Source organism: Colobus angolensis, unplaced genomic scaffold, assembly GCF_000951035.1.
Source record: "Colobus angolensis palliatus isolate OR3802 unplaced genomic scaffold, Cang.pa_1.0 Scaffold7, whole genome shotgun sequence".
NCBI classification, from domain to species: Eukaryota; Metazoa; Chordata; class Mammalia; order Primates; family Cercopithecidae; genus Colobus; species Colobus angolensis.
In genome coordinates, this window is record NW_012120709.1 from 17,025,508 (window position 1) to 17,051,039 (window position 25,532).

At 35.4% G+C, this 25,532-nt stretch overlaps 1 protein-coding gene across 6 annotated transcripts in view; it reads right to left on the minus strand.

Moving 5' to 3' along the window:
- Nucleotides 1–25,532, minus strand: part of ARHGAP20 (Rho GTPase activating protein 20) — a 133,998-nt gene that overhangs the window by 41,457 nt on the left and 67,009 nt on the right. For all 6 annotated transcript variants that reach the window (XM_011926695.1, XM_011926692.1, XM_011926694.1 and 3 more), the window contains 5 exons: nucleotides 18,854–19,018; nucleotides 12,372–12,521; nucleotides 5,027–5,068; nucleotides 4,019–4,103; nucleotides 1,103–1,180 (listed from right to left, as the gene is read on the minus strand). In XM_011926695.1, the coding sequence (XP_011782085.1) occupies nucleotides 1,103–1,180; nucleotides 4,019–4,103; nucleotides 5,027–5,068; nucleotides 12,372–12,521; nucleotides 18,854–19,018 (520 nt within the window). The remainder of the gene's footprint in view (nucleotides 1–1,102; nucleotides 1,181–4,018; nucleotides 4,104–5,026; nucleotides 5,069–12,371; nucleotides 12,522–18,853; nucleotides 19,019–25,532) is intronic.

Sequence of the window (25,532 nt, forward strand, 5' to 3'; positions counted from 1 at the left end):
CACACCAACATGGCACAAGTATACGTATGTAACAAACCTGCACGTTATGCACATGTACCCTAGAACTTAAAGTATAATAAAAAAAAAAATCTAAACACAAGTAATCATACTATGGTATGTCTTAAATATGGGTCATGAATTGCTCTGGAAACAGTGCTCCTTGAATGATGTAACATGACACATATTTAAGACATGCCATAGTATTCCACAGTATTATTAACTGTATTTAGATTTGCTTATATACAATGTACTTTCATATTTACAGAGAATCTCACTGAAGGAATAGTGTTTTTAAGTGCTTCCTTTAGTTATCATCCTTTTGAAAGTCATTCCCTTTAATGAAAGTACTCATTGTGTGGTGTTTATACAACTGGTAGTTAAGGTGATGAGGACAGTCTTCCAGTTCTCTTTCCTCTACCTCATCCTCAAATGTTCTAATCTTCTCCACTCCTAAAATTCTCAAAAATTCACCTCTGTCGCAGAAAAGAGAAAGCTACAAAGCTAAAAGTAAAACAGGGAAGAATGTGGTGTGCACACTAAAGCTCTCCAAATCCATCATCTAATTCAAAGCTTGTCTTTTTACTAACCAATTTATCAGAGGTATTAACCATATCATCCTTAGGTCCTGTAGCCAGCCAATATGGTTTTATGTAACAATTCTACCACAGAACAAACTCTTGAGAATTCATCATCCTAAGACTGACTGAGTGTTGGGATAATAACAGGATGATTATATAAGGGAAAAGTCAAATTGTGACCAGTAGGAAGGCGAGAAGGAGTATGAAACTTTATTAAGAACTTTATACCAAAAAAATTTTTGCATATATATACAGCATACATAATAAAATACATGTTGTCACTTTAAAATTATAGTCCAATCTTATAATTTTCAGATCACACAGATTTTAAAATAGGAGAACAGCACCACCCATATATTAATCATATTAAAGCTTTACTGTTCTTATTTTCTATATTTTGGGGAGTACAGTATGACTTTGGTATCTCTAATAATCAACTGTCTTATGATGGAAGGAAAATACTTACATAAATTTAAATCATCAAAGTTTATTTTTAATTAAGAATGTCTAGCAGAATAACTTACAGTTATCCCTAGCATTGGTAATGACATGTTGATAACTTCATTCGCTGTATCTGAATTCATTACTGTTATAGTTTTAGACTGTAGAAAAAAATAAGAAATATAGCTATAAAATAATGAATTTTAAAACAGGTTAACAAATAGTCACTGTCAAATGATTATTGAAAGGCAAATCTTGATTTCAAATGTGGACAGAGTAAAGCATAAGATTTAGGGAGAACACAAAACTTTGATTATAATTTGCTTTCATTTCCTTATAAATTATGCCCTCCAATAAAACATTTCTCTTAAAGGATGCATGGCTTACAGAATATAAAAACTTAAGCAAATAAGAAAGACTACATATATTTCAGAGAGAGTACATGGACCCAGCTCCCAATTAAAAAAATAAATCAGTGAGGTTGCTCCTCTGTCTTATTTCCATAATTGTATTTCCATAAGGCAATGGGTAATTAAAAAAAGGCAAGAGCTGAATCTCTATTTCTTCCTTAGTAGTGTTTTCACAATACAGGGTTTTATTTCTTTGCATGGTATAAAGTCAGGTTAGGTAGAATTAGGATAATAACTGGTTACAAAAGACGTTTAAAGCTTTGAATTTTTAAAAGTCACTACTGGGAACTGTCCATGTGTCACACACTGTGGCCACTAAGATTTTAATTGCTGAAATCTTTGGAGGACATAAAAAAATGACTCTAGAAGAAAGAATTGAAAATTTTAGAAAGCTCAATTCTATTATCAACTCTGCCAATGAACAGAATATCTAATAGCTCTGTGCTAAACTATACTGAATACTTTTACTTAAAAATAGACAATTTGCAGCAAACAGTAAAAGAGTTAAGAAGATTCTAAGGTATCTATAGAGATTGCTGAATTCCAAAATGCATTATTTAAATATAAAACAATGCTATGTTGTAAAAAAACTTGATACATACATAGGTTTTACACGAGAATTATAAGATTAAATCAGCAATTAGGGCTGTGTCCCTGATAAAGAAGGCTTAAATGGCATAAAAAAGTAGCATAAATACAAAAATGATACAAAAATAAAGGTAACTGAAATCTGATAATTCATTATTTATCTTTCCATTAATAGAATTTCTTCTCTATGAGTGAATTATTTGATATGACAAATTGCCTCTAAAAATTGTTTAATTGAATTTTAATTTAAAAAAGCATTTTAAATGCACAATTTCAAACTGTTCCTGGTAGCCCCAAGGATTGTGCAAAATTGTCTCAGAGTGAAACAGGGAGTCTTTGGAGCACTCAACCCAGTGTCTGTCTTCTACCAGAGCGTTATAGGTATATGACATACTGAGCTTTAACTTGAGAGATAATTTTTAAAAAGGCTTCTGATTTTTAAAAAGTCTAAAATTTTTTCCATTTAATTTAAAGAAACTCTCCCATGAAGTCTTGTAACATGAAGAATCTGTTCTCCCAATAACCTGGTTTCTAAGATAATAGTTTTTCTTAATACTAGGCACATATGTTCAAAACATAATTATAGAAAGTATATCTTTTTCCTACATGTCTTTCCAGTATACAAAACAAGTGAATTCCAGCAGAAAGAACTCTTTGGCTAGTAAACAAATAACAGACAAAACTGAAAATGTGGCAATTTTGTTCCATATTGGCATAATTTACTGACAAGGTATGTATAACTAGAGGGCAAAGATAAAGAATGCTTCCCACACATGCACTCCTATTTGGGGGAATTGCTCTGGAGGCAGGGCTCCCTGAACGAGAGTCTGGTTGTGAAAGTTACTTTAGAGAGCAAAGGACAGAGTATGTCACATCATCCTTGACTTAACCAGGGTACTAGTGATAAAAACAGAGCACCCAACCTGACCATATCTCTTATCTTCTCTTCCAAAATGACAGTGGGACATCAGTCCTTTCTCAAGTACACACTTTCCATATACTGAAAAGAAAGTGTTAAAAAAAATTAAGGGATTTTACAGGAAATCCTGAATGTAACCAACTGCCACAACTAAATCAAAGCAGACAGAAAAAAACAGGGTTTTTGTTTTGTTTTGTTTTGTTTTACTCTGCTACAGATCTCTGTAGTCTCATACTATAAAAATTTGAGTATTTCCCTCAAGCAGTGACATCTGGCATTCAGGAGTTGGTCAGAACATTTGCATAACTTTTGCTTTTGGCCAAAACATAACTATTTTGCACTACATATTTTTCCACACACAAATAAAGCTATTCTGTGTGATCTAGAGCTGCTGTGAAGTATGACAATTGACAGTATCATAAAATATTCACAAGTTTTCATATTTTTCATAATGGATAACATTTATCTCTTGTACTATGATTTCAGTCATCAAATTATACATAATAGCTGGGGTTAAAGACTTAGCATTTATGTGATCGATATGATAAACACTGTGAAGTAGTAAAATGCTGATCCTTTAAAAATGTCACCTCTCCTAGATCATCCTCCTATTAACCTATGGAATTCAATCCCTAAAAACTTAAAAGAATGAAGAACTTTTCAAAACCACTTTCTGCTTAAGAAGTGACAAGTTGGGAAAAAATTGCTTAATAATAATAGGAAATACTCCTGTGGAAACAGCTTTACTACAGCCTCTGCAGCTGCTATTGAAAAGATTCAGAGAAATATTCATACCAGAGGGAGGAAAGAGACATCTCACAAGCAATGTTCTTTCCAAGCATAAATGTTAAATACTGTAGTTCATATGAATTTCTCTTGTTTCATTTTCTCTAGGGTTTATTTTTCATATATATGAAGACATACATATAACCAGGAAAAAGGATTTTCCCCGTGGTATTTCTAAATGCCTACCTTTCATAGCACATACACAGTCTGCCTGCCTGCCTGTCTCTCTTCTTATCCATAGTGTTCTGTCTTATGCAGGGACTTGGAATTTAATTTTCTGGCTTAGAAACACTTACATAGGCACAATTCCCAATGTCCTTGGCGAAGATTTTGAGGGGAATGCTCTTCGGGTAGTCCTTTTCTTTCTCTAGATTGATGTATCTAATCAAATGCAACAACAACCCAAAACAACACTGAGTCAGATGGAATTCGCTAATGGCTTATTTTAAAAATCAACCTATTTTGCTATTATTTCCAATATACTTATATGCTATTTTTTAAAAAGATAGATGAGAAGACTCAGCAAAGTCAGATTACATTATGGGTTGGAAGAGAATAAAAAAATTCAGGACATTAGGCATGGGCACAAAAAAATAGAACATCCATGTCAAGTGAGGTTTGAGAAGCACAACCAGGTTAGGGCACCTCTGGGTAATGTTTTACCCTCAAAGTTTCCCTGTCTTCTTTGGACAGGTCCAGCACCTTACTGATAAGTATAGGAACATATATAATAAATATTTTATAAGGTCAAACCAAAGCAATGGCCTTGTACTTCTCATTTAACTCTCCAGTAGGGTGTAAATCTTGGTTATCCTATTGTGTGGAGAGGGAGAGAGGACAGGAGGGAGGGAAGGACTGTAAGTCTAATAGATGGGCCTAAATCAATCATTCTAGTCTGCATGCTCAATGGTAGGGATAACAACTACCATTATTTTTGAGGTGCTTAGCAGAAAACCCTGCATTTACGGAAACTTAATACATACTTTGAGGAAACTGTTAGCTCCAATTGGTAGGCTGGAGACAATGGAAAAAGAGAGGAGATTATTGACTAACTTCTGTCTAAAATGATGTAACTAGACCTCAATGTTCTCCTTCCTAGAAAGTTAAGAAATACATGTAATGAGAGAACATTATTTATAGCAAGTAAGTAGCTAGTGTACAATATTAACAGCAGCTTATTTAGAGGACAAATGAACAATTTCGACTAAGGAGAAGGGGAATAATTTGGGGCACATCTCTGCAGAAAATGTCTTAATTTGTTTATTAAAGGTTAAAGATTAAAAATATGAATACTGAAAAAATACCTCTGAAGGAGAGAGAGCCATTTGTCCTTTTGTTCTGGAGAACTGCAATCAAAGAAAATGGGAGAGAAAAATTAAACCACATAAAATACCTATGCTAACAGATTTAGGGTTGTCAGTCCAGATGGAAATGTCAACAGCCTGTTGTTACTAATGCAGTTGCATACATAAGCTGCAACCTTGGCATAAATGTGTTCTGGAGAACTCTGCAGTGAAAATATTCCTTTGGAAAAACTATAGTCAAATGTAGTTTTATTAAATCCTTTTGGATGGATCTAAGACAAACCCTCTTTTCTACTTTACTGCTTTTTTACAAGTGGTATTATACCAGTGAGAGAGAGTTCCTATAGCAGAAAGAGTACTTGATTTGGAATCTAACACTTGGTTTCAAAATTATATGCAAGCTAGACAATCATGGGCAAGTCATTTAACTTCTAAGCCTCAGTTTCTACATCTATAAAACTGGGTTAGTATTTTTGTAGCTCAAACAGCTATACAAATAGAAAGTATGGTTAATATTGAGAATACACAGATTAAGAGAAATTTGGCATGTGGATGGAAATCTCTTTGCCCAGAAACCAGTTTGCTATTAAGAAAAGAAACATTTTTAAAAAGCACATACAGCAAGATTATCATTTAGTAAATTAGTTAATTGAAAACTTATTCTTAATAACTAAAACCTTCTGATTAAGATCAATCCATTTGCAACTAAATTAGCATTCATTTTTATGCTGATTTCACTATTATGTTTAATTCTTAAGATTAAAAATAATTTAAAGTTTATTCCTATGTAGTCTTGTCACTAACGAGCTTTTAAAATCATATTTCTCTCTCATTTTTTTTAAAGACAGGGGTTTTGCTCTGTTGCCCAGGCTGCAGTATAGAGGCATGATCATGGCTCACTGCAGCCTTGAACTCCTGGGGCTCAAGAGATCGTGCTGGCTCAGCTTTCTAAGTATCTGGGGCTATAGATGCATGCCACAAGGCCTGGCTAATTTTCTAATCTTTTTAGAGATGTTGGAAATCCTAGTTATTTTATTATTTCCAAAAATACATTTATTCACTAACTTTGTTGTTTAGCAGTTTTCTCCATAAGCAATCTGCCAGGATTGGCCATCAGAAAGTGTATCACTTTTTTTTTTTTTAACCATTGAGCATACATTTTCCATCTTTCACAATTCCTTACTATCTTTTGATGTACTCTCTTTTCTAAAATAGATTTTCTAGGTTCACTTATGTCAAGTCTTGGATTTATTTAGCAAAAATCTGTTGAGAAATAGATAAGAGGTTTGCTTCAGACCTGCTAACGTTTTTCAAAGCAGTTAAAGAAAACTGCCCCTTTAAGACACTTAGTATTTTTTTAATTTTTAACTGAAATTAAAGATACATAGAGAAAACTGCACAAAGCTTACATGTACAGGTTGAATAATTTTAACAACCTGAACACACTCACATAAACCAGCACCCCAGGTCATGAAATAGAAAATCACCTTGGAAGGTCCCTTATGTTCTTTTAAAGGCAGTAGTTTCCACTATCCTGACTTCCAATAGCATAGAATAGTTTTGCATGTTTTGGTACTTTATATAAATGTAACCATAAAGTATATACTATTTTGTGTCTGGCTTCTTTGAAGATTATATTTATAATATTTAATTATATTACTACACGTAGTTTTAGATAATTACTTTTTTTTCTTTTTCTTTTTTTTTTTTGAGATGGAGTTTCACTCTTTTTTCCCAGGATGGAGTGCAATGGTGCAATCTTGGCTCACCACAACCTCCGCCTCCTGGGTTTAAGCCATTCTCCTGCCCCAGCCTCCCGAGTAGCTGGGATTACAGGCATGTACCACCCACCACGCCTGGCTAATTTTGTAGTTTTTAGTAGAGACAGCGTTTCTCCATGTTGGCCAGGCTGGTCTCGAACTCCCAACCTCAGGTGACCCGCCTGCCTCGGCCTCCTAAAGTGCTGGGATTACAAGCATGAACCACTGAGCAATTTTCATTGTTGTGTTCCCTTGTTTGAATATATAGCATGTATTACTTCAAAATATAAATTATGAAATGTGTCAGGTTAACATATGGAGATGAATTTCTGTAATCTTCTTATATATTTCCCTTTCCCCCCTGCTCTATACCTGAATCCAGGACTCCCTTTTTTTTTTAGTAATTCTTAATCTCAGGCATTTTTAAGGGACTAAAAATAGAAGTACTTCAAAGTCAATGGCTATCTCTGGGTTTTATAAATACTTAAACCCCTTAAAAAGATAGTAAGATCCAAGACAGCAAAAAGCAGTGTATCTTGGAAAATAAAAAGAGCATGGCAGATTAGAAGATTCTCTCAAATTATGCAGGAGATAGAGGCCTGTCATCACTGAGAGTGAGCCGGGAACCATATGTCACTCAGTTAAGGTGCCCGAAGGAAACAGAAAGAACCCAGAGGAAATGGTTTTAAGGAGTCATTAGGGAGGCTTGGTCCTAGGCACCCAAGTTTTTATATCGGCAAAGATACCTTCCACCCACCCTCTGCCCGCCCCTTATGGCAAAGAAGCAGAACATCTCTGGATATACAGGGACAACTCTGAGCACAGAAAAAAATGTCAACAGTGACCACAATAGACTAAAGTCAGAAGCCCTTTGTCTGTTTTGGAGGCATCTTAGAAATCTCCTGTATTATAGTTCTACCTTACAAAAACAGCAGTTCCAGTAAAGAAGAAAATCTGATTTCCTACCAGCCTGGCAAAATGGGGGTTTAAGATGAGTTTTAATTGGATCTATAAATAAACATGCATACCTGAGTTTGTAGTCTAAGATTCACAGTAGGTACTTAAGCTAACATATTATTTTCTGATTCTTGTAGACAGACTACTGTCAGATTCAAGTACTGTGTGTGTTTTTTGAATAATTTTCCCATTCTATCGTACCATTATTTGTAAAATCAAGGTGCAGCACCTATTTTTCTGGTAGATATTCACCTAAGTTGGTGAATCAAAGTATATGTAGTGATAGAGATGAAATTCCTTTTGGGCTTTTTTGGGATGTGACTACCCTCTTTTCAAGTAAAGCATGAAAAGTGCACATTGATTGTCTGCTCTTTCCTCAATTTGACTCAATGGAGAGTTTTTCAAAGATTCTGGCAATTGTCAGTCTTAGATTTCAATGCTATTAGTTTTTACTTTTTATTTTTATTTTTTTTGAGACCAAGTCTTGCTCCGGCTAGAGATATTGCCCAGGTTGGAGTGTAGTAGTGCAGTCACAGCTCACTGCAGGCTTGAATTCCCGGCCTCAAACAATGCTCCTGCCACATCCTCCCAAGTAGCTAAGACTACAGATGGGTACCACCATGCTCAGCTAATTTAAACATTTTTTTAGAGATGGGGTCTATATTGCCCAGGTCTATGGCCTCAAGCAATCCTCCACCTCAGCCTCCCAAGTAGCTGGGACTGCAGGTGTATGCCACCATGCCTGCGTAATATTTTGACTTTTTTTTTTGTAGGGATGGAATCTTGTTATATTGACCAGTCTGGTCTCAAAACTCCTTCCCTCAAGTGATCCTCTCACCTCAGCCTTTCAAGCAGCTGGGATTACAGGCACCAGCCACTGTGGCTGGCTACATTTACAAAAAACAGTTATTATAGTAACTGGAGAGACTGCTTCTTTAACCTGCTACCCGATGGAATTTTAAATGGATCATGACCCAGATTTCCCTAACATTTCCAATGATTGCCACTCCTTCCTAAAGATCTGAGCTTCCCTCTTGTATTTCACTTCAGTGTGACAATTTGTGTTAACATTTTTTTAAAGACAGTTCTGCTAGTAATAAATTATTATAGTTTTTTAAAAAATATTCACTCTACCTTCATTTTTAAATAATATTTTTGCTGAATATCGTATTCTAGGTTAAAAGGTTTTTGTTTCAACACTTTAAAAAATATATTCCATTGTCAGCTGGGCACGGTGGCTCACTCCTGTAATCCCAGCACTTTGGGAGGCCGAGGCAGGTGTATCACCTGAGGTCAGGAGTTTGAGACCAGTCTGGCCAACATGGGGAAATCCCATTTCTACTAAAAATACAAAAAAATTAGCTTGGCGTGGTGGTGCGCACCTGTAATCCCAACTACTCAGGAGGCTGAGGCAGGAGAATCACTTGAACCCGGGAGGCAGAGGTTGCAGTGAGCCGAGATCATGCTATTGCACTATGGCTTGGGCAACAAGAGCAAAACTCCATCTCATTAATAAATAAATAAATAAATAAATAAATAAATAAATAAATAAATAAATAAATAAATAAATAAAGTTCCACTGTCTTCTAACCTCCATAGTTTCTAATGAAAGGGCCATAATAATTCAAATTGTCATTTTCCTATTTGTAATACATTGTTTTTTTATCTGACTGCTTTCAAGATTCTTCTCTTATCTTTGATTTATGGTAGTTTATAGTAGTTTATAACATGACTAGGTATAGTTTTCTTAATAGTCACATTGTCTAGAGTTCAGTGAGCTCGCTGAATCTGAGTATTTACGCCTTTTACCAAATTTGGGTAGTTTTTAAGCACTATTTCCTCAGCCCCATTTCTTCTCCTCTTTCTGTAATTCCAGTGAGATGTATATTATACTTTTTGATACATTTCCACAAGTCCGTGACACATTTTTCCTTTAAAAAATCTTTTTTTTTTCTGTTCCTCAGATTAGACAATTTGTATTGATAAACCTTCAAGTTCACCAATTCCTCTTTCGTTTCCATTCTGCAAAGAAGGCCACTCAGAAAATATTTTATTTAAAATATTGTAGTTTTCAGTACTAGAATTTACATTTGGCCCTTTTCAGTATTTTCTATTTCTCTGCTCATATTTACTATCTTTTTATTAATTTAAATTGAATTTTCCTTTTACCTGCCATGCTTACTTATGAAAGCTGTTTTAAAATTCTTTTCTGGCAATTCAACATACGAATCATTTCAAGATTGGTCTCTGTTGATTGTCTTTTTCCTTGTTCTTCATATGTCAAGATATTTTAGACCGTATTCTGGACATTCCAAATGTTTCAGAGACTGTATTCTGTTATATTTGTGGAACGGTGTTGATATTTTTGTTTTAGCAGAAAACTAACTTGATTAGATGAAACTACAAACTCTATTTCATCTGTGATGGGTTGCAGCTCAGTTCAACGCTTTCAGTCTTAGCTTCAAGATGCTTTCAGTCTGTCTCATGCATGTGGGGTTTGGTGATCAGTCAGAGATTTGGGCAGTGTTTATACATAGAATTTGGAGCTTGCCTTCTCTGCTACTTTCCTTTTTGAGATTCTCCCCCTCATCCCACAATAGCTGTGGATGACATGGCTTCTGTCCTCTGGTTCTTCAGCTCAGAAAGACTGTTTCTGCCAGTTTTAGTTGCCCTACACCATGACGTACCTGTACCCTGCCCTCAGGGTAAGGCCTTAAAAACAGGAAACTCACCCAGTACTTGTGCCTACTTCCAAGTTTAGATTCCTCTCCAAAAGACCTCACTCTGACATATCAGAGGCAGAATTCCTCAACGCTTCACTTTTGTAAAAAAATAAATTCAGAAATTTTAGATTTCCATAAAAGTTACAAAGATAATACAGAGATTCCCTATACAGTTCTGATGCTGTTTAAGTTTGGAGTAATCTAATATTATTCTTTTATATTATCATGGCCCATTTGTCAAAACTAAGAAACCAATATTAGTACATTACTATCAACTTCTTGACTTCATTCAGATTTCACCTTTTTTTCCCATTAATGTCCTTTTTCTGTTCTAGAAGCTAATCTAGAATACCACATTATAATTATTATATCTCTTTAGTAACTGATCTATGACCATTTCTCAGTCTTTCTCTGATTTTGTTTTTTTTGACCTTGAGTATTTTAAGGAGTGCTGGTCAGGTATCCTGCATAATGTATCTCACTGTGTGTTTGTTCAATGATTTCTTCATGATTAGACTGGAGTTAAAGGTTTTTGGGAGGAAGATCACAAGGTTAATTGTTCTTCTCATCACAATATATCAAGGAGTACATTTTACCTACATGACATCACTGGTGATATTAACCTTGATCATTTGGTTAAAGAACCATAGTTTGAATAATATAGGTAAAACTTGTTTCCACATTTTCTTAAAAAAAAAGAAGTTTCACGAAAATTCCTTGATTAAAAATGTCATGTAGTCATACCCTTACTTAAAATTACATCCTTTCACCAATAACTCCAAGGAGATTAAGCAATAGGAAATGATAATATCTAGAGAAATCTGTCATGGAAAAGATATGCTGAGAATGAAACAAACACTTTTTTTTTTTCCAAACCAGTTCTTAAAATCTTGTGGTAGGCCAAATAGTGCATAATAGAATTTAATGACATGCCTATCTTTTAATAGAAGATTAACATAGTGGAAATTTTTAGTTGTCCGGCTTTAGGATGATGTCCTAGGAGTTTTATGGTAGCAAGAAGAGAAGCAGAATAAAAAGCATCATGTGCGTGGGATGAACACTAACTTTAAGTGTAAAACAAATACTGGAGAGGTTGGGACACAGTTATTCAAAATCACAGGTGTGACTGTGATTGTTCACTCTGAACTGGACAGTGCCAATTAAGCACGTTCATTAGAAGAGGACAAATATTCTGCATTCATACATTCTCCAACCCCATCCTGGCACAGGAATACGTCTTGGGAAGCTCTGACTCCTTAAAATCATACCTTTGCTTTTCGTTGTCACATCTCTATAGACACCAACTGAAAACCTGCTATACAATTTAGGTAACCAGTATTTCATGACATTAGTTTTATTTGTATAATAAAACACTATTTATTTAAAAATTCGGGAGTATAAACCACTTATTGAAACTTAATTGGACTATACAATTTGCTTCAATGAAGGTCTTTTTCAGTGGTTTGAAAAGACTGATAAGACTTAAAAGCTCAATATGTAAAACAAATACCTACATATTAAGGAAAGGGATATTGAAGAGGGGTTCCTAAAGACGGGACTACTCTATTCCCTTTCCATACTCCTGGAAGTTCCTGTTTTTTTTTTTTCCCCACAAAAATAACAAGTCAAACCAAGGTAAATCATCCCAAGAGTTCCCAATATTTACCACTCATTTTCACATATTTTAATCAAAAGCCCATTGGGAGAAATATATGGCATACAAGTATTTTGGTTGGGTGTATGTGTCAACAGATGAGTTACTGACTTAATACACAATCAGAATAAAATACTTCCCTCTTAAAAATTAGATGAACAACATTTGATTAATTTTTTTTTTAAATCTCAGTCCTAGAAATGATCATAGTAGCTAACCTAGGTAAATAGAGGACAAGCTGTGATTCTTACCTGAAAGTGGCCACAAAGTTCACTGTGGGCCAGCCCAAAACAAAGGATTTCATGGCATTGGTGTTGCCTTCTCCCACTTCATCCACACAGCTTGCTGTCCACATATCAGTTAATTTAATTTTATTTTTTATCTTAAAGTTATTGTTATATCTAGAAAGATAAAAACCAAACAGAATCTTTTGTTATTTTGTTTCTTAAATTTTATGGAAGCTTCTCTGGAAGCCATCATCCTCAGCAAACACAGGTACAGAAAATCAACCACCTGTTCTCACTCATAAGTGAGAGTTGAAGAACACTGAGAACACATGGACACAGAGAGGGGAATAACACATACCCTGGCCTGTTGAGGGCTGGGGTTGAGGGGAGGGAACTTAGAGGCGGGTCAATAGGTGCAGCAAACCACCATGGCACACATATCCCTATGTAACAAACCTGCACATTCTGCACAAGTATCCTTTTATCTTTTAGAAGAAAAATTATGGGAGCTTCTGTACTTGTGATAGAAGGACCATTTTTCACTAATCATGGGCCAAGTGTCTTATTCAGCGTTTTTATCTTCAGTGCCTAGAAGAGTAAACTAAAACAGGGTTGGCTACTTTGGCCCAAGAAGATCTTTGAAACATTGGTGAAACAATTAGTCCTCATGCCTGCATTTATGGCAAGAAATAGCCATAAACTGGCCACCTTATTTTTCTGTATGTCGAGCACTGCATTAAAAACCTAATTTCAAATGTACTGCTGTTACAAAATATTAATTCGTTTATTATTTATAACTTGCTAATTTCCAAAACAATTTGGCTAAAAACAGAAAATACACAGGATTTATTAAAATGTTTATAAAATTTTCATTTTAAGAGAGATGCACTAAAAAATTCCTGTAGTTAATTAGAATAATTTATAATACATTTTCAATGAAGTGGTTACAAGATTTTCTAGGCTTTAGAAGCATAGGTTATTTTAAATTTCTTTTCTTAGATTTTGTTCAACCATTTCCCCTTATATTCTGGCTAAAAGTAAAAATCTGCAGTCCCCCAAAAAGAACCTAAACCAAACTTGAAAAAAAAAAGTAGGGTTGACACAATTAACATTCATCTCTGGGGACCCTGAAGGTGATCTATTTTAATTCAAATGAAATTGCTTTTAGACAATTTCCACCTAATCCCCATAGACTCCTGATATGGAAACCACCATATCTCTTGACCTAATTGTCAGGTTTAACGCTAGCAGGGGCCTGAAACTTAAATAGAAGGCAATGAGAAGGATAAAGAGAATGCTCAGGAAAACATGGGTACCTCTTGGCATTCAGAATCATTTGTGTAAATACTAAAAGTTAAAATGAAATCAAAGGTAACTTATATGGAAGTATCCCTAAAATTCCTCTGATTCATGCATTATTTAAAGTTAAAAATTTTCAGTGAAATTCGTAAGATGAAAAAGGATTTTGCAGGAACTGAAGGAAAATCTAGATTCAAAGCCTCATTTATGCTTCCCATAGAATTTAAGTGTAATAGAAAGTGTCTTGTGGCATTAAGGCTTCTTCCTATATTTCAATATTTTCCCCCCTATTGTTATGAATCTTTAGATTTTTAAAATAAAACAGACCCAATTACAGAGCAAATCTTATTTGTTGATGCCAACTGTTTGGGTAATATAAAACTAAAACTACACATCTTTTGAAAAAACAGGTATCTTTCCATATTTGTTTTCACGTATTTTGTGTTTTCTGATGCAAGTCTCTATCTTAGTAGATACTGCAGATATCATGTGGGAACATCCACATCCATTGACCTGGGAAAAAAGTCATCCCAAAGATCCTTTCCCTAGATCAATAAGGTGCTACATTATCCACCTCGATTTCCAAAACAAGCAACTGTCTAAAAGTATGAACAATGACTTCCATTCTCCTATAATAAAAATAACGGCTAATATTTATTGAGAACTTACCATATACCATTGTTGTAAATACTTTACACACATTATTTAGCTTGATCCTCAGGAATTTTATAGGTAAGGAAATGGAGTCGTAGAGAGGTTAACCTGCTAAAAGTCATACAGCTTAAGTAGCAGAGCTAGAATTTAAACTTGGACAGTGCTGATTCCTGAGCTTATTTATGCTCTTAACCACTAGACATCTATAAAAAGTCCTGGATATCGCTATTCCTAAAAAGCACCTGAAACCTGGGTGAAATTATATTTTCCATGAAGTTCTCTTCAGCTTTTCTATCTTTGGCTTTTTGTTTTTTTAATCTCTCCAGAGCTACAAGGCTTTCTGATGTGGCTATTATGGAGGCCAAGGAAGAAATCTCATGAACACTTATGAACATAAAGCTAGATAGACTAGTTTGAAAATATTTAAAAGTAGTATTCCAATAAAGTTTTATATTAAAATGGACATTCTTGGGGTCATAGAATGGTTCTTCAGATTTTTCACTTTCCATTTCCAATAGTATTAGACTATACAAATTTAAAAATACTAATTTAATGTGAACTGGCTCCAATAGCATGACAATGACTATCTCCAATAGTATTATGAAGACAGGAATTAAAAAGTGTGAATCCAATATGAACACACTGAACAAAACCCCCTAAAAATAAATTCTTTTTTTTTTTTTTTTTCCTTGAGACAGAGTTTCACTCTTGTCACCCAGGCTGGAGTGCATTGGCATGATCTCGGCTCACTGCAACCACCACCCCTCAGGTTCAAGTGATTCTCATGCCTCAGCCTCCCGAGTAGCTGGGATTACAGGTGCCTGCCATCACGGCTGGCTACTTTTTATTTCGTATTTTTAGTAGAGATGGTGTTTTGCCATGTTGGTCAGGCTGGTCTCGAACTCCTGACGTTAGGTCATCTGTTTGCCTCGGCCTCCCAAAGTGCTATGATTACAGGTGTGAGCCACTGCACCTGGCCAAATTCTTTATTTCGACAACATAGTCCCTTACTACAAATTTATTAAGCTGACAGATATACTTTGCTTTCCTATCCTTCTATCTTCATACTGGAAAAATTTCCAGTGAACTGATGAAATACACAGGATTTCAGGGAGATTCCTCCCCATTCTAAGATAAGGATGTCTTATCGAATATGTTTTGGGGTAGAGATCATTATATATTCCACAAATATCTGACGGTTATTCTATTAATAAATTTATTTCATCTTCTTCACCTAAAGAGAACTCATTACTATTTGCTTATTCTCATAAAATATGATAATAGTGATGACTTATGAGCATATGAGGTAAATACAGTCATTTATCCTTTCTGTAAATTCCATATGGGTGCTCAATGGCTATTATCAGAGAGAATAGTGAACTTCTTTCTAAATAATTTAATGTTTGTAAAACAGATCCTGTTTTTTTTAAAAAAAAGAAAACTCATGATTTTATTGGACAAGTAACCTATTTATCTTCCAAATGAATATCAAAAATGGTCCCCAAGTACCCACCTGGCTTTAATACTTTACTAATTTAGTATGGAAATGAATTACCATAAACTCAAAACAATTTTCAGCAAATACTGTCAGCATCCAGTACAAAACAGATCATATATAATAATTCAGTCAATAGAAGGAAGCATTTAACACCCGCTTTATAGTTGTACTTACTAAAATTCACTGAACAAATATGTAGCAATTGATTATTTATCCCACTCAAGTTTATTTCTCTAGGCCCAACCTAAGGACTGAAAGCAGTATCTAAAAGAAGCCTGAAGATGAGCTGATGTAGTATAGAACCTAAGGTCCCCTCCTTGTCTCCTATGGCTCAGTAAGAGACTTAATTGCTAACTTCAGATTATGTCAACAAATTAGGCCGGGCGCGGTGGCTCAAGCCTGTAATCCCAGCACTTTGGGAGGCTGAGACGGGCGGATCACGAGGTCAGGAGATCGAGACCATCCTGGCTAACACGGTGAAACCCCGTCTCTACTAAAAAATACAAAAAGCTAGCCCGGCGAGGTGGCTGGGGCCTGTAGTCCCAGCTACTCCGGAGGCTGAGGCAGGAGAATGGCGTAAACCCGGGAGGCGGAGCTTGCAGTGAGCTGAGATCCGGCCACTGCACTCCAGCCCGGGGGAGACAGAGCGAGACTCCGTCTCAAAAAAAAAAACAAAAAACAAAAAACAAATTAATTGATTCAGGGTAACACTCAATCTTTCATCCAAGGGTAAGAAGTGACCTAAAATACTAAAATACATAGGTTTGGAGTTACAGGGACTATTTGCTTTTGGTTGTTATTTCATAAAAATTAAGTTCTTTCATATTAAGAAGGATCTGTGAATATAACTAAATGTTTGCTGTGGAATCATCATGTAATCAATTTCCTAAAAAATGGTGGTCAAAATTTTTGCAAAGTGGCAGGATTTAATAATAATAATAATTATTATTATTATAATAATCTCAAATATGTATGTTTCATCTCAGGGGTTTTGGATTTATGCCAAAAAATAACTTAGATCACTCACACTTTTAAATATTCCCAATGGGTATAAAAAGTACTTAAAATAATCTTTCATAATTTGAACCTCTTAAATAACAGCATCTAAATCAATTGATAGACTTTTTTTCACTTCACAAAAACATTAAAGTGGACACAGTTATCTCAAAAACAGTGTATGGGAAAAAGTGGTATAACCTTATGTGAGAAAGGGACAATCAAAATAAAAAGTCAGCTACAGAAGCAGACGATGAGTACACATTTTGCCAATATATCTAAAAACAGCAATATTCTAGTAGAAAAGAAACTGTCTTTCTATAAAATATTTTTAGCAAAACATAGGTTCCATAAAAACAACTTATATGCTAACAGTATACAGAACAATAAATAACCTCAGATAAAAAAACAGAGGTCCTCTATTCTAATTATCATTGTAACTGCTAAGGGGGAAAATATCCGAAAAAGGTGAAGGGAAAATACATTCTTCCCTAAGAACTGAATGCATGCTACAAGTAAATCGTCTTTAAGATCTTAAAGTTCAGAAAATTGGTTATTATAAAAAATTTCTGTTGTCTATTTATCTACCTCCAGGCTGAGCTATACAACTAATGAGTACCGTGTGCTAAAAAATAGAAAGAGCCAGCCGTTGGAAGTAAGGCCTAGATTCAAACCCCAGCCCTGCCATTTCTTAGTATATAACAAACCTTCCTGAGCCTCAGTGTTCAATATCTGAAACAACTCTTATCTTGGAGGACTGTCAGGAAAATTAAACGAAATCTTTGTGATTCTCCTATTATAATACCTAGCATAGAGAACTCATCTAATAATTTTTAAATAAGAGAATAACTGTTTTTGAAAATAATGACTTGTTCTGCTATTAAGAGTTTCCCAACTTAGAACTTCAAGTTGACCTAGTGCAAAGATGTGGCTGGAGAAACTTTTTCTTTCTCTTTATTCCTATAATACCATATCCACTCCAAAACTACATCTGTAGGCATTCCTTCTATCCAAATCACATTCCGAAACAGTTCTCATCATTATGCTTGCCTTTAATTTAAAAAAAATGTATAAACAATTCACTAAGCATTCTATACCATCTCTTAATAAATGGGTATTTAGTTGGAGCCTTTTACTCATTCACGTGAAGAGGAACTCAAGCCTCTGGCCACAAGCTACTGAGGAACTAAGGCTAACAGCATCCACTTGAGTGAGCCTGGATGTAGATTCTCCAGCTCCAGGCGAGCTTTGAAATGACTTTAACCCAAGCCAACAAGCTTGAGGGCCCTCATGAAGGCTCGTAAGCTAGAACCATCCAGTGAAACACTCTCAGACTCCTGACTCAGAGAAACTGCATGAGGTATTTATAGTTTTAAACTGTAATGTTTTTGGGTAATTTGTTAAATAGCAATAGATAATTAATATAGCCTACAAAAGTCCTTATAACCTAACCCTTGTCTACTTATCTAATCTTAATTCATCTTACTCTCCTTGGCTTGTTACGCTCCAGTTACACAGGCCTTCTTTTAACTCCTCCAAGGGCCAAGCTTTCCTCAACTACCTTTGCACCTGCTGTGCTCTCTCCCTGGAATGCTCATCCTCCCAATATCTGAATGGCTGATTGCTTTTCATCCTTCACTGAATTTTTCCCCTGACTACACCTACCTAACATATATGCCATCTTTTACTTCAGCCAGCACCCTATTTTCTTCATAGTACTAATCACAATTTGTCATTCCCCCTCACCCCATGCATAAGACTGTAAGTTCCCATATTAGAACATAAGCTCCCAAAAGAGCAGGGACCATACCCATCACATTCTTCATTGAATTTCCTACATGTATTCAGGACATGGCACAGAACAGGACCTAAATAAACACTTGTTGAAAAAATGAACAACCATTTTTTTTTTTTTGTAAAAGAGGGCAAAAAATCACTTTAGACATTACCTATAGTAACAGAGGCAAAACCTTCTTACAGTAAGCATTGAGTAGAAAGGGATCTTTGTTAGGAAAAGTGCAATTTTATAATGATAATCAGGAGTATACAGTATACGTACTTGATTTTGGCCACAACAAACAGATCATTGAATAGAAAAAGATGCCGCTCCTGCCTCTGGAGGCCTCTTTTGAGTTCTGCCCGGCCATCAATCAGCAGAGTCCTACTGGAGCACACAAATGATGACAGAAATGTGCACGTGTCAACACTAGCAGAAGGACTTTCCCTGTAACAGATCAAATGCCACAGATCAGTTAGTCAAATGATCATTTTATAGTTGGCCAAGAACTATAAAACTCTGTAATGTTTTTTAATACAATGGTATAGCATCCTAACTGGTCCTGAGTCTATTCTACACACAGTAGTCTTTAATATTTCAATATGAAAATTTTGAAACAGAAAAGTTGAAATAGTTTTATAATAAACACATGTATATGTATCTCAATCTAGATTCTACCATTAGTATTTTACTATACTTGCTTTATTGAATACCTATCCAACCATCCATTGAATAATTCATTTTATTTTTGGCTTTTCAGTGTAAACTACATACAGGCAGTACATATCCCCCTGAATGCTTCAGCATACATATCATTAACTAGAGTTCAATTATTTATTTTGAATTTTTCTTTTGATATAAAATTTACACACAACAAAATGCACAAATCATAGGTGTATATCCACTGACTTTTGACAAAAGTACTCATCTGTGTAATCTAAGCCTCTAACAAGATTTAGAAAATGATCATCACTCCAAATAATTCCCTCTTGCCCCTTCTCAGATATTATATAAATTAACCACATATAGCCTCTATAGTTGTTTATTTCTTTACTGCAGGCTGAGACCTGTTAGTTCAAAACCTCTTTAGTACCAAACTCATATTTTTATATATCGAAGTATTTTAAAAATAGCCCAATCAGATTTTTAGCCAGTAACAGCCTGCCTGCTTTGCACACTCCATAGAACTACACCCAGCACCTGCTGGCCATTGATAAGAGAGTGTCTGTGGTTATGAAACCCCCAAGTTGATCCTGCCCTTTAGAGCTCTCTGACCTAGCCATTCCATACCACTGAGGAATGGACATGTTCTCTCCAGAAATATCTGCTCTGATTCCTTTCTCCCCTGCACTCCTTCCCTTCTGGATGGTGGCCCCTTGTCATAAGCCTCTGGACAGTCTCATACTGTGATGAATTTACTCTCTCATGCAACCCTGTACAATGGTCATATTTTAAATCTTTGGTCAGATCCCAAATACCTCAAACTATACCAGTCAATCCTTACTTGATCACCCCAGAGGTAACAACTATTCTGATTTTTTTTTTTTCCCATGGAAGACTGCCTATTCTAGAATTTTATACAAATTGAACCACAGTATCTATTCTTTTGTGTAAGGTATTACTTCCTCATCATGTTTTTGGAATTCATTCATGTTATTACATTTATCATTAACTCATTCCTTTATCTCACTTAGGTATTCAATGTATAAAATATACCAGAGTTTATTCTTCTATTGTTGTACACTTGGGCTGTTTCCAGTTTTTAGCTATCAAGAATAAAATGGCTATTAAACATTGGTACTAGTCTTTTTGTATCTATGTTTTCATTTCTCCTGGGTAAATACCTCAGGGTGGAATTGTTAGGTCACAGAGTAGGTATATGTTTAATTTTAGAAAAACTACCAGTTTTCCATAACGATGGTACCATTTTACATTCCCAGCAACACTGTAAAAGAGCTCCAGTTGCTCCATGACCTTGCTAACACTTGGTGTTGTCAGTCTTCTGAATTTGGCCAGTTTAGTGGATGTATAGTAGCCTTTAATTAGGATTTTTTTTTTCTTAGTTTGAGATGGAGTCTCACTCTGTCACCCAGGCTGGAGTGCAATGGCATGATCTCCGGTCACTGAAACCTCCACCTCCTGGGTTCAAGCAATTCTCCTGCCTCAGCCTCCTAAGTAGCTGGGATTACAGGCATGCATCACCATGCCCAGCTAATTTTTGTATTTTTAGTAGAGATGGGGTCTTGCCATGTTGGCCGTGCTGGTCTTGAACTCCTGACCTCTGGTGATACGCCTGCCTTAGACTCCCAAAGTGTGAGGATTACAGGTTGAGCCACCGCACCCAGTCTTTAATTAGGATTTTAATTTGCATTTCTCTGCTAATTTCTTTCACGTTCTTACTGGCCATTTGTATTATCTTCATTGGTGAACTGTCTTCAAGTTTTTTGCTCATTTAAAACAATTTGGGTTATATGTTATTACATACATACTATTTATTGAGTTGTAGGAACTTTTTAATGTATTGGATCCTAAATTCCAGTCCTTTGTCAGGTTATGTGTTTTGGAAAGTATTTTTTCCTAGTCTGTTGCTTGCCTGTAAACTTTCTTAACAATGTTTCTGACAGAAAGTTTTAAATTTTGACAAAGTTTATCAAATTTTTCATATGGTGTTTACTTTCTGTGACCTTTCTAGGAAACTTTCACCTATCCCCCACTCATCAAGATATTCTCCAATGCATTCTATTAAAATATGTATGATTTTTAGTTTTTACATTTAAGTCTATGATCCATCTCAAATTAATTTTGCTTAATAAGGAAGAAGGCCAGCTTCATTTTTTTCTATAAAAATACTTCATTTTCCTAGCACTATTTACACCAAAGACTTGGTGCTTACTCATATGTAAAGTAAGTTAGTTTGACTAGGACTATAGATCTTTAAATTCCCTTCCTCAATGGATTGCTTTGGCACCTTTGTAAAATTACATGACTATAAAGCATAAGTCTATTTCCAGGCTCTCTATTCTGCTGCACTGATTTATTGATTCTTATGCTATAACCACACTGTCTTATTGTTCTAAGTTAATAGTGAATCATAAAATTACATAGTGTTAAGTCCATCAACTTTTTCTTTTTTGAGACTGCTTTAGATAATCTAGGTCTTTTGCATTTCTATATATTTTTTGACTCACCATTTTTTCACTTTATGATGGTGTGAAACTGATAGTCATTCAGTAGAAACTGTACTTCAGATTTTGAATTTTACTCTTTTCCTGTGCTAGGTTAGGTGTATTAAATGCATTTTCTACTCATGATATTCTCAACTTATGATAGATTTATTCTGACATAACCAATTGTAAGTTGAGGAGCATCTGCACATTTTAGAGATTAACGAAAATGAAGAACAAAGGAGGGAAAGCCTATAGTGGCTGGGAAAGAAGAGATGACCTCAATTTCAAATGTACTGAGTCTGAAATTATCAGTGGGCTAGGTGGTATGGCAAAATCAGGTAGGCATGCAGCACTTGGAAGAGATGTCAGAAGCAGAGATGTCATACAAAGACAGGTGCATAAATAACTCTTTGTAATGGCTAGAACTGCCAAGGCAAGGAGCACAAAATAAGAAAAAAGGCAGAAACATATCCCTGAGAAAAGATGTACGTTGCAGAGATGAAGGGAAGAGAACCTATGAACAAAGATGGAGACTGGTGAATGAAGTAGCAGAAAAATAATAAAAAGTAGTGGTGGTCACAAGTGCTGAAACTGACCGAAGGGATAACAAGCTGAGGTCTGAAAAGGTGTAAACAAAAATAAAAAGGGGTAAAAAGTCATCAGTTGGTCATTAAGACCATTGAGGAAACAGTTCCAGGAGAATGGTGTGGGCAGAACTCAAATGTCTGGAATTTGAGGAGTAAAAGGATGAGAAGTGAGGAATTAAGGGCAAAAACTCTTGTTTTTTTTAGCAGCTGAGCACTAGAATGTGACTTTAAGGATTCTAAAGTGGGTACAGCTGGTGAGGAAGGAAAGGTAAGAGATAAACAATCAGCTCTGAAGGTATGAATTACTATTCTTCATTTTACAGATTTGAAGCTATTTAGGGTAGCCAAAATATACAGCTACTAAGGTGATTTACAAGTATGGTTTCACATACTTTAAAAAATTCTATGTAGTCTTTCAAATGGGCAAACACTGCATTGACTCAGCTTCCTCCTCCAGCCATGGTGATTGAGTTCAGTGGTTTAGGATTTAATGACTTGGGTGGAGTGCTAATCCAAGTCTTCTTGCTAAGTAGTGTGATATGGCAAGTTACCTGGTTGGCTTAGTTTCCTATATGTAAAGTAAGTTAGTTGGACTAGGCTAGAAGATCTTTAAATTTCATTTATAATTTACATAGGGGACTAATTAAACATGTATCCAAAAGGTGGAATTAAGATTATTGATGAGAGGGAAATGGATAATGGATATGATTGTCTATGTCTGTGAAAACACTCCAATCATAAAATATAGTTTATAAATATGTAGCTAAGCATATTTGAGAGTCACTTCAGGGAAACAATCCAAAGTTGAACTAAATTAAAAGCCATGCAAAAGTTATAATAATGACAATGAGAACAGTTTTGTTTTTTTTTTTTAATTAGTCTAATTAAATGAGGAGCTCAAAGAACAAGTATTTGTCAGGGTCTCCAACAACGCATAAGGTGTAAGAGGCCATGACTTCTCAGCTCAATTATCAGGTCCACGTGGCAGCTATAAAAAAGGAGAATTATGGCTTATCTATGTTTCTTGGGTTTGAATAGTATGGGTCACGGTGTCTGATCTCCCCTGGGTATACTAAAAGTCTGAGGCCCATACACTATCCTAATAGCTCTGAATTAATCCCCAGTGGTCAGCCATCCCTTTCTTTATTACATTCTCATTGTGTGGACTCCTGATCAGCATCATCATCATCAACCACGAACATGTTTTAAAAATGCAAATTCTCAGGCCTTCCTCAGGTTTATTGAATCAGGAACTCTGGAGGGCTGGTTCAGCATCCTGCAGTTTAACAGGCCAGTCAGGTGATTCTAACGCACATTGAAGTTTGATTCTGACGCACATTAGATCAACTCTCTATCATGAGTCTACAAAGCATTCTAGCTCTAACATTGTAAAATTCTACAATAGTGTATTCCAAGTAAGTATAAGTAGTTTATAGTTCTACTTCAGCTAAGTTGAACTTTTGAGAGTTATTCCATCATTTCCTATGATTTCTCAGCTATAGCTGCCCCTTCCAGGAAGTGGAGTCTACTATGCTCACTAATTGCTAATTAACCACATATTATGCATAACTTAAATACATACAGGTGAATGACAAGGCAAGTAAATAAATCAAAGTCCTGCGAAAGAAAAGGGAAAAGGAGTTTCTATGCTTGATATTATAGGTTGGAATTAAGCAGAGAATAAAGAAAAGGCCTACATTCGCCATCACAGAAAAAAAAAAAATGCTTTCTCAAGTTATTTTGGGGGAGTGGAAGAAGGTATAATGGAATCTTTTAGTACGTGTGATTTTCAAATGTATAGAAAACAAAAATAAAGCTTTCCCTTGTTGAAACCGAGTAAGGACAAGGCTACTAAGCAATGAATGGATGAAAGAATGGCTAAAATAATATTTTGCTGAGCTTTAATTTTTTAATTGCATAACAACAAAACTTTGCAAGAGGAAAAATCATCTTCTGCATTTTGGTTTAGGTATCCAACAAATAACTGCTTCTTGATTATAAGAAGCCATCAGATTGCAGTATGGCTTAAACTAGGGACCTTCAAACTATTACTCAAAGGGTCTGATGATAGTTTAAGTTTTGTGGGCCATATGCTCTCTGTCAAAACTATTCAATTCTGCCCTTGTATTGCAAAATCAATCGTATACATAAATGACCAGGTGTGGCTGTGTTCTAATAAAACTTTATTTACAAAAACAGGCAACCTGTCTGGGTTATGGTTTGCGGATCCCTGGTTTAAACAATACTTCCAAAACATTTAAATGTTTATAAATAAAGGCTAATCTGAAGTAATTGGAAATTTACCTTCCAAAAATTTACCCATTTCTCAATGCCCATTCCAAATGTCAACTCTTTCATGACTTTTTATCAACTGAATCCTTGCTTGGCATCTCTCATATGACATTTAGCACCTATATTCTGCTTTATATATCATAAATATTCTCGTTCAACATTTATTGTGCATGCAATTACCATATAATAATTTGTAATAGTGATAAGCGTTTTCTTCTCTGGGTACCTGCCATATGCCAGGCATAGGAGCTAGATTGGGTCCTTGGCCTCCAGGAGTTATCAATCTGATAGGTAAGTCAGACAAGTAACATGATGATAAACAAGGGATGTAACTGCAATAAAAGAAATGCAGAGTGCAGGAGCACAAAAAAGCAAAAACAGGAGACCCTATCTCAGACTGCATTGGCTAGGAAAATTCCTTGGAGGAACCAAAGTCTAAAGGATAAACAGAGAGACCAACAAAGGCTGAAGGGCACTTTAAGAAGGAAGAGCATGTCAAATATGCACGTTGTGCTTCAGTAACTGGCAAATTCAGAACGGCAGGGGTTATAAAGGCTTGAGAAAGATTAGCAGCAGATGAGAAAGTGGTACAGTCATCGGTGTTTCTCCTATCATGTAAGGGGCTTAGATTTTATCTGGAAGTGCTAAAGGATTTTGAGCAGGACATTGCATTTTGTAATACAGGTTGAGCATCCCTAATCTGAAAATCCAAAATCCAAAATGCTCCAGAATCCTAAAATTTTTGAGCACCACTATGACACCACAAGTTCAAACTCCACACTTGGCCTCAAGTATACAAATTTTGTTTCATGAACAAAATTAAGAAAATTGCATTCAGGCTATGTATATAAAGTGTATATGAAATACAAATAAATTATGTATTTATACTTGGGTCCCATTCCCTAGATATCTCAT